The 23,865-nt window shown below is 34.2% G+C and overlaps 1 protein-coding gene across 2 annotated transcripts; it reads right to left on the bottom strand.

Annotated features, from left to right (window-relative positions):
- Positions 1-3,458: 3,458 nt before the first annotated feature.
- Positions 3,459-23,452, bottom strand: LOC123538598 (peroxidase-like protein). 2 transcript variants are annotated; one of them, XM_045322814.2, is made up of 17 exons: positions 23,295-23,452; positions 22,784-22,964; positions 22,152-22,275; positions 21,288-21,496; positions 18,413-18,601; positions 17,834-17,867; positions 16,671-16,786; positions 15,572-15,685; positions 15,099-15,209; positions 14,100-14,189; positions 13,630-13,834; positions 11,686-11,871; positions 10,427-10,666; positions 9,322-9,485; positions 8,882-8,978; positions 6,266-6,412; positions 3,459-5,171 (listed from the first exon to the last, which is right to left on the bottom strand). In XM_045322814.2, exons 1-15 carry the CDS (start codon positions 23,295-23,297, stop codon positions 8,923-8,925), a joined length of 2,022 nt encoding a protein of 673 aa, XP_045178749.2. In that variant the 5' UTR covers positions 23,298-23,452; the 3' UTR covers positions 3,459-5,171; positions 6,266-6,412; positions 8,882-8,922. The 2 variants fall into 2 exon arrangements, with proteins under 2 accessions (XP_045178749.2, XP_045178748.2); XM_045322813.2 differs by having other exon boundaries at positions 22,784-22,967; positions 23,295-23,439.
- Between the last annotated feature and the right edge of the window lie 413 nt (positions 23,453-23,865).

The following is a 23,865-nucleotide window of genomic DNA, read 5'->3' as shown; positions in this document are numbered from 1 at the left end:
TTAATCAATTTTAGTCTTAAGACTCCAGCCAAATACCCCTATAAACCATCAACAGTCACATTGACCTCCAGTTAACTACATAGATACTAGAGAAATATTCGTTAGGAATTAGCGAAACCTAACCCTATTACTTAAGGTAGTTCTGCACATTTGATAAACCGAAAGTAATAGCGTAACGTCACATATCCGGAACACGTAGAATAAAGCCTGGATTCGGCGTACGGAAATGAAATGAAAATCATTTTACGGATTAATGGCAACCTGTGAGTAAATTTATAACAAAGGCACTGGTACTATAAATTTAGTATATTAAAACATCTGACACGTTAAATAATTCAAAAGTAGCGTGAAATTTCTACTGTTAAGGTATTAGACCCATAATATAGTATCTCCTTTTTGAAGAGTATTCAATTCCTACCATGAACCTACTTTGACTACAATTTTCAGGGGGCGTAGGTTCAAGCACCACTTGAACCAATTTTTTCCCTTTATTTTCCTTTTTTCTTGTAAGTTTTTACTTCTTAAAGACTTATTATTAATTTTTGTACAAAAATGGTAAAAATCATTTGATAAGCGAGTTCTTGCTGTTCAAAGTGAATTTACCTCTGAGTTAGACGTCTTCAAAAATACTGAGTAACATGAGGCAAAATTTCTCTATTTTGCCTTCATTCTTTAGATTACATATTTTGGGAAAAATGTAGGTAGGTTTTGCTCCTGTCCCAAGGTTATTTTTGAATGAAGTGAGCAAAATTCAAAACAGACCCGCAGAAATTGGACCCTAGTTTTTCAATGTTTGGAGTTAGAATTCTGTCTCACTAAAATCGATTACTTGAGGAACCCTAGAAAAAATGATATTGACAGTTTCATTTTAAGTTTTGTTTACCAATAGTTTGATATTTCTTTTATAAAATGATAATGGTATAATGAATTCTCTACAAACATTTTGGATAAAGGCCATCACTTTGAAATCTGTCTCTAATTGAGCTTGAGAAAATACCATAAAGTATACAAAATTTATATATAAAAAAAAAATAAACGGTACGGTAAAGTTTTTTAAAATTTGCAACACAGTGCGAAGTACGGTCAACTGTAAGAATATACAAAGTAAATGCCATTACTATTAGGGGTCTAATATCTTAATTTTATTTCAACACATTATAAGCCATATATTTATTTACAACTGTAAGAAGTTTCGTTAAAATCTTCATTGTAGACATATTTCTATTCGCGAAAATGTTATAAACTTATGATTTTCCCATAGTCTCCCATTAAGAAAAAAAGTGCGTGAGGTCTAAATTTTTCAAATCAGTCTAGCAAAAACAAAAAAAAAACAAAAAAAAACAAAAAAAAAAACGAGGCACGCGACCCTATCTTTTTTATTTCCTAAGTTTTCTAAGTATATTCTGAATGTTTGAAAATTCAAAGTTAAGTCAAAGTCCACATTGTAGTAAAAATTTCGATCCGAACGTGAAGAACTACCTTAACTTGTTATTCTACTGTGAAAGTACTTGGATTAAGTGGAACACTTGCAGAAAACACTTTCACTCTTGGTATCTTATATGCCGCCCTTCAACGACCCGTTTGTAAGAATTATTATGCACATTATGAACTACTGAACACCATGTCTGCGAAATCAGCATGTTTTCTGTCCTTTTAAGGTCTTTACTGCATCCAATAACAAAAATAAATATATCGCCCTTTAACTGTGTCTTAAACGTATCCGTGTTTGGGTTTCAGTGTGCAACAAATAATTAAAGAACGAAATCCGTGGCATAGATGTATATAATGAAATTGTCTAAAGTTATAATGTGAAAGACAGACTTTAAAGATGTGTCAAAACACGTTACGATATTACCTGTTTCTGTGAATATAGAACCTTTTACGAAATGAGGCAGAAAACTTAAGATGACAGAAAGTGAAAGACAGTGCTTTGAAATCAAAGGGAGTATGTTGCAAATTGGTATTTAGAAATACAATCATGAACACAAATTAAAAAGTACTACGATGCGTTGTTTCACATAATAGATCAGTAAACGATGAATGAAAATAATCAAAGGGCAGTCTTAAACATAATATATAAGAAAAAAAGAGTACAATACTATAAACAAGAGTTCGCGAATTCAGTACACTGGTTCAGAATCCAGAAGCAATGAGCATCGCTCAATGTACAAGCTAATATACAATAATAATGCATATTTTATGCAGATAGATATAATTCTGTATTTTGCACGCATTAGAATAAAATATCTGTTTAACAAAATGTTCTTGTCCCCATACCTTGTCCAAGAATTACATTATTAATTATTTGGTTTGTTACTGACTCTCTACTGAAATATGTAGGGTCAGTATGCTTTATAGAAGGCGAGGCGATTTGTTTTATCGACCACTTAATCACTTCTCCCGGGCAAGTAGGATAGCTTCCTCATTCATTGAACAGTCACTGAAACGTAAAACCATAATTAAAGAAGAAATATTTTGCACATTTCCGCCATTTTGAATTGCAATTCTCATATTGGGTCACCCACCGACCGTCTATAGAAATATAGAGGGCAACCACGTGACACTACTCAATCAATGAAAGGGCTAGAATCTGGTGAGAGGTAAAACAAAACCAGATGTATTAGGCATTTACCTGGTGGGGATTACTTTTATTGTGACTTTTATTTACACTGTCATGTGACTTTGGAACATGGTGGGATGGCAGTGGGGTTAGGTTAGGAGCGCACTATATACCGGTTTTAGCTACCCTGTGGTGTTTTTCCACTGACCGTTCCAAGGCGGTGTCCCGATGTGTTCCTTTATTTGTTCTTTTATTCATTGTGCGTTTGTTTTGTCTTTGTCTATGCATGTGCTTGTTTACGTTTGCTAGCCTTTTGCACGTCCGCGAGCTGTGGGCTGCTGTTTTTAGAATGTAAATTCATTCTTTTTTATTCGTAATGGGAGTCGGGGAATATTACAATTTGGATGACATTTTCGAAAGCAGAATCTTCTACAAACTGGATGTAGACTTTAACGAAACTTTTCACAGTTGAGTGTCAACATGTTCTCTATCATATGGCTATACTAAGATATACAGAAACCTAGTGCTTAGATATTTACTTATGATTACAAAAATCCGCATATTGCCACCACCCGTGTTTCGAACATTGTAGTTGCCAATTACGTGCAAAAAGGTCAATCTTGTTTAAAAAATTGCCTCAAAGAAATACTAGACTATTTTCTAACTTTTGTACTGTAATATTTCCTGGACTTTTGGGATCATGGAGACCTTTCAATTTGACAAAAAATACTGAACACTCAAAGTCACAATGGGATAAATAAAAAGCTACCTTTCGAGCAATAAGAATAACAGAATAAAAGAGAAATGCCCAGGGACCACACCAAACGGCTTGATTCAGCCGGGTTCTTGAGCCATTGTTGACCGGCGTTTTTCTGTAGGTTTAATCAATGACTATTCCTTTGTAGCGTAATAAACAGGTTTTATTTCATTTCCAGTTTTCATGTAAAACACAACGCTTTCATTTTATTTGGAGAGACACTGCTAAACCGTAACCATTTCTTAACCATGATTAGTTACGTTGACAAGTCGGAAACATTTCAAGAGAAACATATATTTCAAATAAAAAATCAAATCAAATCATTATTGTGATTCAGGCCTCCGGCCCATACACCACCAACTAGACACATGTATATACATACAAACATAACATATTTACAAACAACAACTATAATAAGAGATGACCCTGTAAATATTAACTATTGTATCAATCATGTCAGTAAAAAGCATTTGTTTTCGTGAAAGTATGTTTGTATATAACTTCTAACCTTTTTCTTATACATATCAGTCCATGTATCTTGCTGAACCGAAATACAGAAAAGGAATGGACAGAATAGATATATAATTATATATCTGTTATTTTGTGACTATTCCCCGCTGTCACCCTTGTCAAATAAGAGCACTCTCTTAGCTATAATGGAAATAATGTCTTTCTTTTATGATTATTAAAACTTACAAAATATAAATACAACAGCCATGACATCTGTATAACATACAACACACAATTTAAACTGTCTTAATCTCGGACAAACGTAAGCATTTGATATAAAAACTGCAATACGTATGATAGTATTTTTGAAAACAGAAAACTAAATTAAATGTTACTGGAAATCAGGTATCTAGCACCAGTTAAAGTATATTGGCATTTGACGAAGACGTACTCACTGGTAGAAATGATTTATGACTTGGCACTTAAAAGCACATGCCTCTGGATGAACTTTATTAAAAGTAAGTTCTGTTTATAACAGATAGCAATTGATATTATATATAGAAAATAACACAGATGTAAACAAGTATCGTTTAAGTAGATATTTCAACGTGAATCTGAATACATGTGTACACCTTTAAGGGCCATGCAACCCGCATCATTACAAAGATAATAATGGAAAATTTGACAACTTCAGTACACCTGTATCATGCATTTAAGTTTTCGACACTATTTTTTACATACATGTATTATTCAAAAGATTAAATCAGTATTTAAACGAATCTGTTTTGACATGAAGCTTTACTAATTCACTAAAAAAGAATTATCTTAATTAAATGCACGAATAACTTTAGGTAATCGTAAAAATATTTTATCAGTAAAGATGTATAGAGATTGTAAGTTTTATTTACGAAAACCAACAACTAAAGGTGCTTTTTTCAGTTACTGTGTTGAAATCTTGACAAAAAATCAAAAATGAAACACAAACAAATTCCTACAAAACAAAGATGTTGACAACATTTTTGACGAAGAGCTATTTTATTTGACATATATTTTATACAGCGTTTAAGTTCAGCATTAGAAAACAAGTAAGAAACCAGACAATATCTTGAAACAATTACATAGACAAACATGACACATCAGAAACATTCATGCAGATATATAGAATAAGATGGACAATTAGTGAAGTTAAATCTTTGTTTACATTTCATTAAGATATAAGTCATTTTCAACTTTAAAAAATGTGTGTCTTGTCACATTTCTCCTATCTCTTCAAGCATTCGTTCCAGTTTTTCCTTAATGTCAACATTGCTCCGAAGCTCATCTGTCATCGTTTTCTTAGAAAAGTTTGGTTCGAATTCAGCAAGATCAAGATCGGGAATTTCGCCGCAAGATGTTAGAGTTGCCCTGAAATATGTGGCAAAGATACAACACTATAAGTGCTGGACAAACACCTTAAACACTTTAAGAATGAGGTTTAAAGTCTCCCCGTACACGGATTCTGTGTTACATTTTCTAGTCCTTTGTGATCATGGAGTCCATTCAATATCTAGATATTAGAATTCCGCTTAATCCTATGCTTGGGGGCTCGAGAGGTTTTGCATATTTCATTACCTCTCATGAACAGACTCAATGAAACTGAATCTGCTTTCATTTTGCTTGGTTGCATTCTTTGCTTCCAAGGAATCTTCTTATAGAATTTATTGTCTACTCCTAGTTAAGCCGATTACTAAACAAATGATAAATCAATAAGTACAGTTTACTTTACCTTTAAAATACAGCCCCCTAAATCTGGAAATTTGTCAATAATATCAAACAGAAGTTCCTTTGGAAGCGCAGAACGCAACCAGGCAAAATAAAAGGAGATTTGGTTTGACTAAGTCTGTTCAAGATAGGTCATGACATTGCAACACACTTCAAGCACCGGCTGAAGCAGAATTCTGTTATAGCAAAACTGAATTGACTCTTGAACAACGAAAAACAATACTTAGTGACTGGCATAAAAGTAGGGGGCAAAGGGGATAATGGAAGTAGCATCACCAACAAACAAGACAATATACATAACATACGATACAAAACTGACATAAAGCAAGTTGAAAATAGGGGAACCGCCTTGAAAAGGTCAGTGACCTATATAACGGAAACTCGGATTTAAACGCGTTTAGAACGTAAAAAAGTAAAAACATGGTCAGTCTGACATGTAAGTAAACCAATGTACTAAACAACTTGTCTGAAATCAGAGCTACAAAAGCCTTTTAAAGGCACGACTAAGCTGCATTTCAACTTAGCATTTAGATGGATGGCTTCCTCAAATGATGGCTCGAACCCATATTGGTGAAGGGCAAGTGACTTGAAGTCAGCGACCTTAACCACTCGGTCACGGAGACCCCCGAAATAAATACAGCTTATATTTTCACAGCAACCGTTCTTAATAATACAGTTTAACTTACACATTAACTGTTCCTGGATAATGTAGCGTGTACACACTAATATTTTCTTACCTGCCATTTGTTCCTGGATTTTGTGACCAGTCCCAATCATCGTACCAGTCATTAGAACGATAGTAGTTTCCCCAATTTCCCCAACTTCCTGAGTTTCCAGAATTCCACCAACTTCCATGGTTTCCCCAATCTCCTTCTCCCGGTGATCTATGTTTTAAAGAATAATTGATAACAAACAACAACATATTGTAAAATCTCTTTTATCACATGTTTGACGTCGTGTGGTGAAATAACGATGCAATAATTTTAGTAATCATACTAATGTTGTAACATTTTAACGTTGAGTTTGTTATTGGTAGACGTTTGTAAAGTTCACTTTATCTATAATAAGAAAGATGCAATTTTGATGCTTGAGCAGGAAAGGCTAACGTGTGATGAAAGAATATTACACTGACTTATTAATTTCGTTAAGTACTCAGTTATGGATCCTTTATGTCCGCAACTAAAACGCTCGCAGGCCAAGCTCCAAAATTATTGGAACATTATTCTCCATAACAAAATATTTTTAAGTATCTGTAAACATTATGTTGAATTTATTTGATTCGTATGTAGCATTTATATCAAATTATTCTTGTGAGGTATGCTGTTACCAAAGCAAACATCGCTGCTGTAAAAGCTGTGGTCGAACAGGATGCGTGATTATATGTTGTACTGGCATCAGAAGGTAGTGTTCAAACAATTCTGAAAAGCGTTTAGGCCTGAGATAGGTTTGCGCTAGGTGGGTACTCATTTGCTCCCTGAGAAGCAAAAAAAAAAACATGCCTTAAATCCGCCCGGGAACTTTTGAAAGCATACAAAGGCTGTGATAGTCGGGTTACTTCTAGATGATAACCAGGGTGCACACGTTTGTGCCACATAGAAGGGCTGATAATAAGCAATGGAAGCGAAAAGATCAAAAACGCCCCTGTATTGCCAAGAGAACCGCAAGTTCGAAAAAGATGTAGTACGCTATTTTCTTTAATTCTAGTGGACCAGTCGTTCAAGTGCCTTGTCCATCTGGTCATACAATCACTGGACGATTCTACAATAACTTTATACTGATGAAAGTGAAAAGGTTTAACAATTAGAAATGTCCAAGCAAAGGTCACGAGTCCATCTTATACACGACAATGCCTCCTCTTACAAGTGCGAGGTTGTTAAGTCTTTTTTGGCTTCTGAAAAGGTGGAAGTTCTAAACCATTCAGTTTATTCACCTGACCTGAGTCCCTGTGAATTTCTGTATTTCCAAGACTTAAGAAAATGCTTTCTGGAAAGAAATATAAGTCCAGAAGTTCTCTTGGCATCGCCATTTATCAGTGTCTCAAACAGAAACCAAGAGAAGACTACTATTATTTATCTGCTTTTCGCGTTTGGGTAAAAAGGTTACAAAAATGTGTTTCGGTACAGGGAAAATACTTTAAAGTTTTGTATTAATGATAATTTTGATAAAACGTAGCACTTAAGAAATCCGAACCCAATGCCAAAACTTTTTTGTAGAACCTTCGTACCCACTATATGTAGTTTGACAGGTTAGAATTGTCAAATATTTTTGAAAGTTAATTGCTGAAAAGAATAATAAATGTTTTTAACAAGCACTACATATATAATAAGCCTTAAGATACGATGCTGAAAATAATAATGCTGTTAATTGGTCTTCAAACGTTAGGTATTTATTACAAAACGCAGGCTTTCATGAATTATGGATATTTCCGTCTTCCATAAATATTAATATGTCTGTGCCTGTTTTGCGTACTACACTTACTGACATGTATATAAATATCCGGAGACAAGATATTTGTTCAAGATCTTCTTTGTTTTATATAAAGAATTAAAACAAGACTTCAAAATATCAGAATAGATTGGCAAAATTAATTGTTATAGTATGAAAAAATATTTTAGCTAAATTACGTTTATCTTCCCACCACTGGTAGACATAGAAACATAGACAGAAACGATAGAAAATGTACGCTTTGTCAATGAAACGAAATTAAAAATGAATATCGTTTTGCGTTAATAAGTCCAGTTTATTATGCCTTATTAAGAACACAATATACTCATAGATATTACCAAAGACACACAAGTATACTAAAATTCACACGATTGTTAAATGATACACATGTTAAAGCGTTGAATAAATTGGCTATGTTTTGTAAAAATATCCCTTTAAATTAAGATCATCGAATTACTGAATTCATTGCAACAGATGATTGATGTTTTGTCTGCCTTTGTTAGTTTTACGTTACTCTGTGCATGTATGATTTTGTTTATATGTAACGATAAACTGTAAATGTTCAAGTTAGATATCAATAAAATGTCTGTTCTGTTCTGTTGACAAAATGATAAAATACTTGGCACAGTCTCGCATTTTGTTATTTTACTAACTCTTTGAATATATTCAATATGAAAAGACACTCTCTTTATTAAGTTTTTTTTTCCAATTTATACATCATAATTTACACGATTTTGCGTGTAGTGGTTTCGATTCTGGTTTAACCTTACTATTGCAATATTATATATATATATTATAAATTACATTCCAGTACATAATACAAACTTAAATATTGTAATATATATTATAATATTATTGTAGTTACAGGAAAAGTCAATGTGTACAAAAGTCATGATAGATGAACCTACCGTGACTCAAATGCACTCGGAAAGTGGACTCTTTCAAAGTTTTAGTTGTTGCAAAGAACTTTGGATAATGAATATCTCTGAATAGCTGCAATTTGATCTGAAAGTAAGGAAAACAAACCATTTAAAGCAATAAAGGTGTTGTATGTATTTGTGACTTTTAAACAAATCATTTTTGCTAAGCACAGTAATAGCTTATATGGGACGTGTATCTTATAACAAAATGTTGGCCGAACTTAGACAGTCACCTTGTCAGTTTAATGACAGACAAGTCAATGTGAATTAACTTTAGCAGCAGAGTGAAGCTCAAATGCGACTTTCATTGGCAGCATTGTTTTCCGTGTTTTCGAAGCTACTTTTGACAATTTGGCTACTTATAGCGCCTAAATAAAGACCCGTTTCTATCCATCCAGAATTAAGTTTATCTGAAAGCTTAATCATACCGTCTGTGAATCCAGCATCTTTGTTCTGGTACCAGAGTCTGTCTCCGAATTTCAGCCGTTGGAACTGCCGTCCAATTATACACTCAAACGTAGGTCCAAGATTCCCGCCCCTTAGAGGAGTCTCCGTTAGTCCGCCGACAAACAGGTCGATATCAAGTGGTGATCTATATTGGTATAATTTTACGTATGTTAAACAGTGCTGTATTAAATGGTTATGAGATGTAAATTGCATAAATGAATTATGTCTTTTTCATTTCTCTAACACACATGATGAATGTATAATGTTAAACATGAAAATATTGAAAGTACAGTTGAACCTATCTAAGCGGCAACCTGTATCAACCGCCCAATTGCCTTAAGCAGCCAGACTGTGTCACTCTATTTGCTGACCGCCTAATACAGGTTTGAATGCTTTTAATGCTTCAGATAATATTGCACAATATAATAATTGTGAATATAAACAGATTTTCGTGCTATCATAAAATTCACAGAGTACATTAACATGTTACTGTTGATGTCTTGTAGTCGGATTACTCTTCAAGTAGTATGTAATTTAAGGCCTCAGACAATAGTGGAAAGGTGTTAGATCCTGCAATTTTAAAACCATCCTCGCTACCGTACACAGGATCCAAACTAATTACTCTAAAATCATTAATTTTCGCGGGGATTAGTTTTTGTGCATTTCGTTGTTACATGTATGTCATTTCATAAAATTAAATCAAAGAACATTCCTATATTTTCTTATTTTCAACTTGATATCCATGAATCTGAGACCCATGGAGTAGTCTTTTTGGAAACAGCCACGATTAATTTTTGCGTGGGATGGTAGGGGTGGGGGCAAGCTAACTGTCGTGGTAACATGCATGTCATTTCATAAAATTAAATTCCAGCAAACACGAAACATTCCTATATATATTTCATCTTTTAACTTTAGTAACCATGAATTTGAGCCCCCGTGGAGTAGATTTGGCAAAAGTCACGAAATGTTATGCCTATAGAAATAAATGATTTCACAGTTGTTAAATGTAGAAGTTCACCGAATGAATTTCGAGACCTGCATGTAGACATTCGTAATGGACAAATTTCAACTTCAACTTTTACTTACTTATAACCAGCATTTCTTAACATTCGTCTTGCATGATTTGTGTGATCAATGAGACCAGAATTGCCCCAAAAATAATCCCAATTGCTACGAACAGAGGACAATCCGCACCACTTCCTGTATTCGTTGTACGACGGAAGTCCATGGTCCCGTCCTCTTTGGATGTTGAGTGCCGCAAGATCAAATGCTATGTTATTGTCTGTATCTAAAAATAGCCGGCTTCTTATGGCTTCTTCAATAACTCTGAAGTTTTTCAACGGATATCGTAGGAATTAAATTTTACTATATATATATATATATATATATGTTTTTTTTTAATTTTAAATGACGTATTATTTCAGATGAAATGTAGTAAGCGTAAATGATGAGAAAAATGAAGCAACATTTTCTAATATTCTAGCTTTTTATGCACACATTTCCATGCAGAGTTAATATGGTTTTAATAACACAAACAATTTGCATTGTTAAAATATATATTACTTAGATTTAGTTGATGTACAGTTATTGTAATTATTACATTTAAAGAGAAGTAACTTTTAATTAAACCTGTGAATTCATTTATAAATGTTGTTTTATAGATCGGAACAGAACAGAATATATATTTTAATATCATTTTTATATTTAACTTACTTTATAATTTTATACAATTGAACATATCTTAAGTGTTAACGTTTAAGGTAAAGTGAGGGATAGATAATACATAAAAATATATATGCATTTAATAAATGATTATTGAAACGGCTGATATTTAGTACTGCAGCTTGCACAGGAACATATCGTCAGTTAAAAGCCAGACGTGCTCATCAGCATTCTTTATGCATATGCTGATGTTCTGGCTTTTAACTGACGATATATAACATATCTGAAGTGCTGTCATTGACAGGTAATAACAACTGTAATATGTTGGGACATTTAAGTATAATATGTAAAGCACAAGATTACACTCATTTTTATTATAGTTTATAACAGCCTTTCTAAATACATGCCGCCTTTGCCAAGGCAGTCGTGTTTGTTGTGTGTAACATTACAAAATATTCTGATTTGAAACAATTTTTGTTCGGTTTTGAGAATTGTATCAGGACACGTGACTACAAGTTACATTTATTTCGCTTTCAGAAAATACGTTTGACTAACACTTCATTTTGGCAAAATAAGACTTGACAAAGGTTAATAGCGGCCATTACATGTAAAAGGTTATAGTAATAGTTGATTTTACGGTTATTGTCACTTTTAAATGTATCCGAAATATATGATCGAAATACCTGTCAGTCTCTGGAGATTGGCTCCCAGACAAATAGTAGGCAAGCCTTTCAAATCCATTGGATAAATATGTCATGTCTGGATTTTGGAAGGTGTTCTCTGTTTTCCTGGTAAAACCTGGAGTGCTGATTTGGTTTAGGGATCTACTGAATAGGCGCATTCGTTGTGGGATCCATGTATGTCCAACTCTGAAAGAAAACATACTACTAATAAACCACTACGCGTTATGCCTTTCCTCAAAACGTCATACTTGTTCAATTCATGTACCACTAGTGATTATAAACATCAATTCGTCATTTTAACTGTTTCTAGCAAGTTTTATAAATCCTCTATAGGTGTGAACACACTGTCTTTTTGAATTTCACATGAAATTGCAAACATGTTTCATTAAAACTGTAATGTATTTTATCTAGTCTCTGAGCTAACCAAAGAAAGACAATTCTTAATGTAATGTTTTAAGTAAATACATCTACCAAATTATGTACTTTGCAGCAAAACTTCATCAATTTCTTTCAAAGTGTTTGAAATATTTAATCGTCATATTACTCTTTTTTCTATAATTACATATATCCTTCAGGGCAGCAAATGTTCTTTTTTCTCAAGAAGGAAAAAGATATTAATTTCTTAATGTTCTCACTTTCAACAGGATCTACTGGATCAAATTAATGTTACCTCAAGCCATAATTGTTTTTCAACAGACATCAATACAGTCTTTCTTTTCAAGTAAATTAAATATAGGTTTCATATGTCACTTTGATTACACAATAGCCTTAAGAGTAATTATGCTCAGGTCAACAAGATGCTTTCACTTACTGACCAATCATTTTACTTTTTTAGTCAACTAATAATTTTACATATTTCGAATATTCATTGTTAACGTTGCATATAATCTAATGTATTTATCTATATGAAGGGTTCTGAACTTTAATGGTGTAACATAAGATCACTGGTTAACCACGTTGGAAATTTCTAAATTAACTTATACTTTATAATTGTTATTATTGGTGTTCCAATAAAATAAATAGTGTTACCGTTGTTACAAATTCAGGAAAAATAAAATACACTAAATTCAGAGTTGTGTTCCATCGTTTGTCTTCAGACCAGCACACAGCTTCATAAAATATGTGCTATGCTCCCTCTGATGCTAAACGCATTATCAAATTTAGTTCAGAGAAATTTATTTTCATAATTCTTTTGTTGTCTTCCTTATATTTAATTTGAAGATGACCGTACAATCAGACTGAAGTGCTCGACCTTCCTACGATAGATCTGATGGCGACCCATTCAAATTCATCTTTCTGTATAATCGAACTTCCAATATTGCTATTTTTTTATTTCCACTAATCTATTTTTATTTGAACCAGTCAGACGACTTGTTTCAACAAGCGTTTGGCTTAAAGGGACTGGACTCCAGATTTTGGCTTTAGAATCGAAGTTTCGTCATATCATGAATATAAGAACATGAGCTTTAGAGTTCTAAACTATCTTAAGACATGCAAAATCAAGAAATAGGACCAAATAAAAGGGAAAGGAAAATGTGTTAGTGACATAAAAGATAAAGCTTTATAAGTAAGGAAATTTACCTCCGGTACACCGTACAAACGCTTTTCAGTTTTGAATGGAAAATAGGAAAAAAAATATCACGTGTTTCCATACATATAATCTTTTTGCTTTATCATGCTATTTCTTCACGAAGAAAAAAAACAAGAGGACACAGCTGTTAAAATTGTAAACCCATATTGAAAACTGGAATCCCAGGTTAAATATAGAATTGTAAACTATTTTTCCTTTCAAAATGTTGAAAGCAAGGCTCTGATTGGCTAGACGAAAGGTCATCTGAACGTATCCCTTTATAGCTTGTCTTCAGATCCAATGCGTAGCGTTAACAGGAGATTATTTTAATCAGGTTGACCCTATTTATAAATTATTACATATGTATAACTAACCTGAAAGCAATGCCGAATGCATTCAACATCGTTGGATCAGTATTAGGATTGTATACGTAATTCGCCGAACTTTGCAGTTTGTATCTTTCCAATCCTCTCCGTGACAGGAATGAAGGCAGGAATTCGTCATAAACAATCTTCTGCATGATCGCGATAAGTATTCGTCTTGTCTCTTGGAAGATTGTTTCATCATCGTCGTAAAATTCTGGAAAAAAAGCACAAAGAACAAATTAAAGCCGTTTTTAATAAATGTGCATACGAGATTACAGAGTTTTCTTTCGGTTAGCCGGGTCCGGGCATTATTTTATGTATGTATATACTCAATAGTTCAAGCTAGTCAGAGTTCACTGTATTGAAAAATAATTATATAGCTGTGTGTATATTTTGCCAAAAAAATACAATCTCTCCCTCGAGGCTTCATCCATCTTTTACCTTACCTCAGATGTATATTATTGAGAGTTAAAACGAACCTTTTATTGTGTCCGCAATTCGGTTGTGCTCTTTTACGAAGAGAAAATGATATGATGTCAGAGTCGGCACTTCATTGACCCTGCCATCACCTGTAAAGGCAATAAATGACTGAAGTAATGCTTTTATTTGTCCGTTTATGTACAAAAAAGCAATATTTTGAATTCTTGAAAATTGTCTTTGTAAGTGGACATTCGTGTTTTGTAAACTATTCAGAAAGATCTCTTCTGTATAATTTACATTCTATACTCATTTGTAGCATATTGTAATTTTCAATTATGAGACGCCGCTAGTCGGAGGATATGTTGCCACGTACTCAATTAAGGAAGAGTTTTCTCTTGACGAAAAAAAATAGAAACCTGAAAAAAATACTGGTGAAGAATATATTTAAGGATTACCTCTCATATTACTTTTGAAAAAAAAGATGTTAAAATGAGCACGCACTTATTTTCAGAACATTCCCTCCTAACAATGAGGTTGAATTTATTGTCTATAATTCGAATTTGCGGCTTTGGTGACTTGGCTAAAAATTCCAGTTTTTTGCGCCATTTGTACGATTTAAATGCATACTAAATTGGACTTAAGAACAAACATATTTTAAAAGAAATAGAGAGGACATATTTATTACGATTTCGAAATATAGTTCAAATATTAGAATACCATAAATGGTCGGGGTTGGAGATATAATGAAAAACTTATTATCAGAGAAATACCATTAAATTTTGGAAACAAATTAGAAGATTTTTATTCTTTTCAAAACTATTTTAGATAGAAAAGACTCTCAAATGAGTATATGTCTTACACACATCGACAGTCACATGTATTTGACGTATCAGTTATGCAACGGCCAAGCACTCTGTCGCATCCTTTAACAGCAGTTTCGAATAAATATAAACGATAAATTGGTTACATATGGCAATAAGCCCATTTGTTACTACCCACGTTAAAGAGACCTTTATATTCATTCAAGTGACAGAGAGGTTCAACTGCATATTGGTTACCTGCTACAGAGCAACTCTGAGAAGAATTTGTTAAAGTACAAGTATCTGCCGGTCCATTGGGCAGTCGTTCCTGGTTACCGAAAACTGCTGTCTTCAAGCGATACCCATTCCCTGAAATAATTATTCACAGATCTCGTTTTAAACGTTTGTACCTTAGCTAGCTATGTCCGCAATTTAAAACTACTGTGCACAAAACAGGTAGTAATTACTAAATAGATTTTCCTTACAACCAAGCACAGATATGACTATACCTATAAGATATTTGACAGCAAAGCAGATATTGTCCTTAAGGCAACAACAACATTAACACCACAAAAACAACAAATAATTGCGTATTAGCCTATAAATGCAGCAGCGCTATCACCAGTATTAAAACCGGTTATGTCCCACTTCCAGTTAAAAGTTTTAGACTTGCTGGTTAAGAATTATGAGTATTATAAATATTTCTTATCGAAATGAGTAAAAAGTCTTACCATTTTCGCGCAATTCTGCTTGACTTGACGTAGATGAGCCATACACGTTGGATGCGTCAACAAATGACGTTAAACTGGTCGTCTGTTGCCTTAAAGAAACACCGCTTGATGTAGCTGAAAACATATTTATAAAATCACTACAATTTATAAGAAGCGTACGAGAATATCATTGCCCAAAGTAATATGCATCAATTACATCAAGTAATTAAACTTTCTCAAATAGAGAATACACCGATTTAAAATCATACACATTATTTTGCATTTTTATATGTGATATGTTTTAGAATTAAGACCTCACGTTATTGCTTTCGATTCCCAGCTTGACTCCTGAAAATCGTTCGCTTTTGTCACAGCCTCAACATTGGGAAAGTTATAACGTTATACCGGGCTAATACCAAAACAACTTTATGTATTTATATGCAGTCTGACGGATTAATTAAGTCTGATGTCATTTCTATACGTTGTACTGTAACGTTGAGTTAGATAGTTTAAATGAATAGATATACTTCATTTAAATTGCTTACCAGTTTAATAATGATATAACATGATAATGATTACATATAAGTATTATTGTTATATTAGGATTAATTGTACCTAAACCATTCCCCTAAATTACGGAACGCTAACTTGAGTAAGTTAATCTCTTGTATTTTTCTTTTAAATGAATAGAAAAGATTTGTTGTTCATGCACATCATGTATAGTAACCATCACGGAAACACGGAAGAATACACTTATTCCGTGGTGGGTCTTTAAACATAATTGTATGTAGGTTTATAAAGGTATATCATAAATCATTTTTATCGAGATTTTTTTTTCCAAATAAGATAGAACAATATGTTGCCATTTACAGGTTTTATTGGTTGCAGGACAAAAAGAATATTAGATTTTCTGTCCCAGCTTAAGTGTACATGGCTCGTCTCCGAAAACATATCCAGTTCGGCAAAACTATTTGTTCTCCGATTTGACGCATAAACTGAAGTTCAGGAAGACAGCATCCTAATATTCTGTTTATCCATTGTCGTTAAATTGGAAGCGGGTACATTGTAGCAAGTAAGTTAGTTTTCGTGAACATTAATTCAAAAACTATGTTAACCATACCGTCAGGACAGAACACGGGCGCTGATCGCCTGACTTCCATACAATACCCAGGAACAAATATGGGGGATGATTCGTAGCCGAATTGTGGTACAATGATATTGAAACATCTGTCAATACTGCAAAATGAAAATAGACGTTTACTTTCAGTATTTAAATATTTATCACTTTGTATACAGTTTCAAAATACCCCGCGACGTTTTTTAGATATACTACTAGTGTCCAAATATGTACTCAGATTACTAGTATAATATCCACAATAAGTAATAGTATTTACAAAATAACAATAGCTTTTACAGATATCAGATTCAAAAAAAGACGTGCAAATGTTTAACAGTTTATAAAGGTGTCTTCGATAGAAAATTAGTTGCTACAGTGTCAATATTATTGAAGCCCTGGAGGGATACTTAACTTTCGTACTTCCAACTTTTGACTTCTACTTTTGCACTTCTGACTTCCAACATCTTGACTTCTTACTTCCAACTTCTTACTTCCGCACTTCTGACTGCTAATTTCTGCACTTTTTACTTCCGACTTCCTTACTTTTGATTTCTATCTTCCTGACTTCTGACTTCCAACTTTCGTACTTCTTACTTCTTAGTTTAGAGGTAGGAAGAGAGAAAGCTGGAAGTCAGAAGTTCTGCAGTTGGAAGCCGGAAGTCAGGAAGTTAGAAGTTCGGAAGTCAAAAGTCAGAAGTTGAAAGTTGGAAGTCAGAAATAAGAAGTTTGAAAGTTAGAAGTCAGAAATCAGGAAGTTAGAACTTTGTAGTTTGAAGTTGAAAGTTAAAAGAGTCGAAATTGGACGTCAGAAGTCAGAAAGTTATTGGACAGAAGTGGGGAAGTTTGAAGTAAGAAGTTAGGACGTTGGAAATCAGAAGTCAGAGGTCAATAAGTTAGTAGTAAGAAGTGTGTAAACTGTAAATAAGAAATGAGAAGTTATACGTTAGAAGTGGAGAAATTGGAAGTCGGAAGCGAGGAAGAGATGAAGTAGGACGTAAAAAGTTTGAAAGATGGAAGTCGGAAGTCAGAAGTCAGGAAATCAGAAGTCCGAAGTGCGAAAGGTAGAAGGTGGAAGTAAGAAAGTAAAAAGTATGATGTACGGAAGTCAATTTGAAATGTCCCTACAGTGCATGTTTTCTCAAATTTCATTCAAGGAAAGAACTTACTCTCCTCTCAAGTTTGTATCGCAACAGTCCTCCACTGTAAGTAAAACACAGGACATATTTTAATGATCATGCACACAATATACACCGTTATTTAATCAACTCATAACGATGTAATATGAATATATATATATTTAGACAGTGATCATATATAATGTTTAAAGGCGATATCCGCTGTCTACGGTTATATACATATTGAAAATGATTCTTATATACTTATGATAAAAAAGACACTGAGTCTCACAGAATTCCATAGATCAGGGCTCTTATAGAAAAAGAAAAATATACACAAAAAATAATGAAACTTGAATTCCTTGCTTCGTTTTTAACTTGTTTACAGATTTCGGATTTACAGGTCGGGTACATTTTCATTTTTGGCTGAGTTATTTAAACATTATACCGTTCTAGACTGGATATTTTAAGACGCTTATTGATGTACAAGCATTTAAATGAAAATACGAAGTATCAGCTTATCCTTTTTTAGTATGCTAAATTGTTTATAATTTGGTATCAATTCTAGATCCATGTTTTAGTGCATATTCTATGTCAACACTGATAAATCTCTTATAAAAAATCACCTACCCTCTGTTTCAGGCGTTCGAGCAATGTCATGGTCTAAGAACTGTCCGAAACCCATTACATGTAAAGTAAGCCTGTCGCTCCGAGTCTCCTGGAAGGTTGAACTACAGTGAACAGTGTTACTCACAGTCCTGGAGTTTGGCAATGACCGACCTCTAAAGCCTTTTGTTCTTGGTGAACCAAGATTGTCATCTATAAGATAAATTAAATATTCATTTAATCATTCTCATACTGGGTTCAAAATTATGTAATACCTCATTAAAAAAACAATTTGTAATACCTCATTTTAAAACAATTTATGCATTTTGTTTATGCACAGGCATATATTTATTCAGTCCATTCTGACTACGGCAAACATAGTTTAAACGGTGGTTCAGCAACTTCCAAATAAAGGAACCAAGATGGGTGTGTAAACAACAAGTAATTAATGACAAATAAGAACCTCCGTAAAATTTAGACAAGTTGACAAGTAGCTAAAACTTTTTTAATAGCAAGTGTTTGAAATCATCCAAGTGATATAAGTGCACAGAGGAGCGGTGTATTGCAGTGCAGACTGATTGAATGGTTCGCCGGTCACTAGTCAAATATATTGCCCGAGTTCCGATGGACGAAAGGTCTGTAGGTTCGACTATTGACGACAAGCCATTCATTCAATGACAATAAGTACTTTATTACACGACATCAGAAATTATTTTTTAGCTTTTTTTTTTTTATACATTTTTACTTACTGACGAAGTTAACATTATGTTGAATATAGAACGGACATATTGCACAAGTTATTACCGATGATTCATATTAAACAGTCATGTAATGATAAAAGATATAGGAGCGAAAAGTGACAGAAGTTAGCAGTAAAATGAACATAAAGATATACGATAAAAGTGTTACTGGTAATCTATAAACGAGTATTTGAACGGGACCGTAATCTATTTTGTAAAATAAGTCTTCTTTGTTCCTGATAAGAAAAATCAATTACAACTTCTTTTGTATAATTTTGTCTAAAAAGATCTGATAAAAATACGAAAATATCCCTCATGAATTATTTATGAGGCAAGCATGACAGACCATTATGGTGGCTGATTTCTGCCATTTCGTGTTGTCGTGTCGGCGGGGCGAAAACACAACAACACGAAAACACCAAAACTCGACAAATACCTAATTAGGTATTTGTCGTGTTTTTGTGTTGTCGTGTTCTCGCCCCGCCGACACGACAACACGAAAACACGACAAATAAATTATTTGTCGAGTTTTCGTGTTTTCGCCCCGCCGACACCACGAAAACACGACAAATTCTTTTTAGACATCTCTTATAAAATGTGGAGTTATTCTGAAGCCAGTGGTAAAGGGTTTTAGAAGCATTTCTCTTTTTATTCGAACGAACCGCCAATTCGAAATTTATTTAAATTCCTTAAAGCTGCATTAGGAGATTTGAGATTATAAAACAGTACAATAATATGCCAGATGTCAGTTATCGTTTTAAGCATACGAAGTGATGTATGTATTACTGAATCGGTTCCAGAAATATTTCATTGAGTTGCGGGGAGCGGCAACAGTTAAAAAATGAAGGCGGCATCGGCGAGCCGAGTTGTGTAGGTAGGTCAGGGCGTGTCTACCTTTAAATGTTTGAAATACATATATAAAATGTTGGCTTCTGCTGCAAATTTTGAGGTACGGTTAACCTCCTCCTGACAGTGGAGTCACAGGATCTTTCTCTTGTCATTTTTTTTTAAATATAGGTATAAAATGGTGATCACTGTTGCATATTTTTTCCAAATTTTGAGATACGTGAGGCGTCATTCCCTCCGATTTAGAGTGTCAGAGAGTATCCTCACGGACATTTTTGAAATATAGGAATGAAATGATGGCATCTGTTGCATTTTTGGGTCTAAATTGTGAAAAAGTTTTGGTTGGGGGATGGCACGGCCATCGGCCTCTGCCCAGGATTCGAGCCTGTACAAACAGAAAAATAATTACGTATAATTATGCGCGAGCCTCAATGAAGATTAACTTATTCACACAAAATACCCAACCTCCGTACCTCAAAATTTGGGTTCAAAAATGCAGCAGAGGCCACCGTTTTAAACATATATTTCAAACATTTAAAGGCAGATACGCCCTGATCCACCTAACATGAGGGTTTAACCCTTTCCGTAACTTACCCCACTCGGCTCGCCGATGCCGCATTCATTCTTTAACTGTTGCCGCTCCCCGCACCCAGTGAAATATTTCTGGAACCAGGTCAATTATATATACACTTCATTTTACTCTACATTTTATAAGAGATGTCTAAAAAGTATGAGTCGTTTTTTTTTTGTGTTTTCGTGTCGGCGGGTCGAAAACACGATAACACGAAAACTCGACAAATACCTAATTTGTCGAGTTTTCGTGTTGTCGTGTCGGCGGGGCGAAAACACGAAACACGAAAACACGACAAATACCTAATTTGTCGAGTTTTCGTGTTGTCGTGTTTTCGCCCCGCCGACACGAAAACTCGACAAATAAAGGGCGCCTACACGACACATTTATACCCGTCAAAACGAAAACTCGACAGATAAATCTGTCGTGTCGGCGCCCTTTAATGGTCGAGTTTTCGCGTAAAATTTGTCGTATTTTCGTTTTTTCGCCCCGCCGACACGACAACACAACACGACAAATTAGGTGTTTGTCGAATTTTCGTGTTGTCGTGTTTTCGCCCCGCCGACATGAAAACACGAAATGGCAGAAATCAGCCACCATAGACCACAGATGAGAGTTATTTGTAATGCACGTTAAAACCAGGTAAAGCAATTTAGGCATATAGCAGCCACTAAATAAAGCTTTGAAAAAGATTTACATAGTTTAAACACAAAGGTGGACATATATTATGACTATAACTCACCGTAATCGTTTGATAAAACTCTCCGTTGTACACTTCCGGCCATCCCCCATTCCGGATTGCGCCTGTTGTTACAAGACCCGTCTGCATTTCTGTACGTGCTACTAAAATCGCAATTGCTGGGTTGAGGGACCTCACAGCTCAAACCATTTATACGCTTGAAAATACCCCGAACAGAATCGTGTTGTAAATCTTCTAGACTGTATCCACCGCTTTAATACATTACAAAAGATAATTTGAACATAACATTTCATGCCATTTTATAGTCAGGTGTTATAGCCATTAAATTTAACATTTATTGCTTAAACATATTTGTATGAGGGGGCATCTGTGGCCGAGTGGTTAAGGTCGCTGACTTTGAATCGCTTGCTCCTCACCGATGTCGCTTCGAGCCTCGTTAGGTGCGTTGCATTTTTCATGTGAGGAAGCCATCCAGCTGGCTTACGGAAGGTCGGTGGTTCTACCCAGGTGTTCGCCCGTGATGAAATAATACAAGGAAGGTCACCTGGGGCCTTCCTCCGCCATCAAAAGCTGGAAAGTTGTCATAAGACATATAATTGTGTCGGTATAATGTTAAACAAACACAAACAACGAGATTTTGTATGAGCTGTAGTAGTGTTCACTGTTGTACTGCAATAACGTAAAACGATTCCGTTTAGTAAAAACTGAACATACGGTACTGATAATAGCAATATATAAGATATTCGCCAAAGAATATAGCTTTTCAATTTTAAATTCTACTCCATGCCTCCTATGGCAATGATAGCACACAAATATAGGAAACTCTTAAATTTTGCGACTGTTACCAAGTAAGACACACATACAAAATATCCAAATTATTTTAATTTAAATAAAGATAACAATTACTCAATCATCAAAGTTCGCACTGCCAATAAGGCATCGTTCGCTCTGGTGCTTATCTTTGCGTCGCTCAGTTGACGTGTCCCATGATGCAAAGACAGAGGGCATCTCGAGACGCTTCGGCCAGTATCTTAAAAATAGGCAGACGTTTAACACTGAAATAGTGTATGATGAATGAATAATGCTAAATATGTTTGAACCCCTGGTGTATGAACAAAATGCGTAGAATTAAATTTCATTGCGTATTATTATAAAGATTTTCCTTTTTAACATGATATCAGATGCCAAAATAGTTACTCTATTTGATCAATCATACCGTTCGTGCAAGTGTTCATCTGTTTATCTACAGTACGAAGGAACGACGCTAAGGTAAAGGATTTTCGACATTTTGTGTGAAACAGGAAAAGTGTTCGTTACATCGCCATTGTCTTAATAAAACAAAGAATACGCTGAGGTTAATGTCATTTTTTCGTAGTCAACGTTATCATTTCTTTCAAATTATGTAATCATAATATTGAAAAGAACAACGTCTTTGGAGTGTTTCAGTGCAGTAATTTAGTATTTTGTTCTGCCATAAAAGTAGTTACTTTAAGCAAAACATTACCGTTTCGCCTCCACAAATAAATATAATATCTTACAATTTCTTCCTACTAAGTTAATTCCCCTCTTCAGAAGGTTGATCTCCCTTGCTTTCTCAACAGCGGCTTCCACTTCACGTACTGAAGGTGTGCGCTGCCTTAAACCAGTCTCCAACTCCGCCGGTGCATATGCGTCAGCAACAAGGAATGCTGCTACAGTAAGTAAGATGACCAAACTAGCCTGCTAATACATATTTAATGAAAGCTGTTATCAAATAATCCAATGATTGGCATTACTTCGAAAAGAAACACACACAATATTTACATCCATCGGAGAACAATCTTTCTATACTACTAAAGGAAATCTCGATTGCAATAAAAGATTTGAATTATACCCTCTAAAACTTATCAAGCTCAAAATCAATCATACGTAAAGGATCTACATTTCAAATTACTATTTTGCCTAGTATTTTCTCAACGAATAGTTTTAATATCTTCTGCCAACTTAAATCGAATTCTATTTTGTATAAAGATATCAAAATTTCAATTTATTATGATAATATCCACTCACCATATTTCAAGGAGCTGAAACGTCAACTATCACTATACGTGAGAGCATTTATTAATACAAAATGTGCCCTCAAAATATAAATATTAAGACATACTGCCAGCTGTTTTATATTTTATTTCAAGTGTCACGTGATATAAAATACCCTGAAATCCCGAAAATAAGCCGCGGCTAATTTATAATTTTTGTAAGGATTTGATGATTTATTATCGAGACCGGCATATTGTTTGTCTAGCGAACTTTTGAGTACATATATCCGGTAACGGTATTAAAACCGGCGTATTTTCGAGTACCAAAATACTGCAGATACGGATGCCATATTGTTGCTTTTTAATAAAAACATCGACGTCAGTAAATACTTATAATTATGATATACCTGTTTTGTTACAGATAATTACCAATTAAAAAGTTTTGTCTGGCCTAACAAACAAATACACCTACGATTTAATCGCCCAACGAGTATGAATAACTTACATAATACGTGATCAACAACGCATCATGCGCATTGTGTTATCAATTTAACCAGGTGTACTGAGCGTTTTATTGGCTGTCTTATAATTAGTAAAACTCACGT

This window comes from Mercenaria mercenaria, chromosome 18 (assembly GCF_021730395.1).
Source record: "Mercenaria mercenaria strain notata chromosome 18, MADL_Memer_1, whole genome shotgun sequence".
NCBI lineage: Eukaryota > Metazoa > Mollusca > Bivalvia > Venerida > Veneridae > Mercenaria > Mercenaria mercenaria.
Note: the sequence above shows the minus strand (reverse complement) of the source record. Positions and strands in the feature narration are given on the sequence as shown.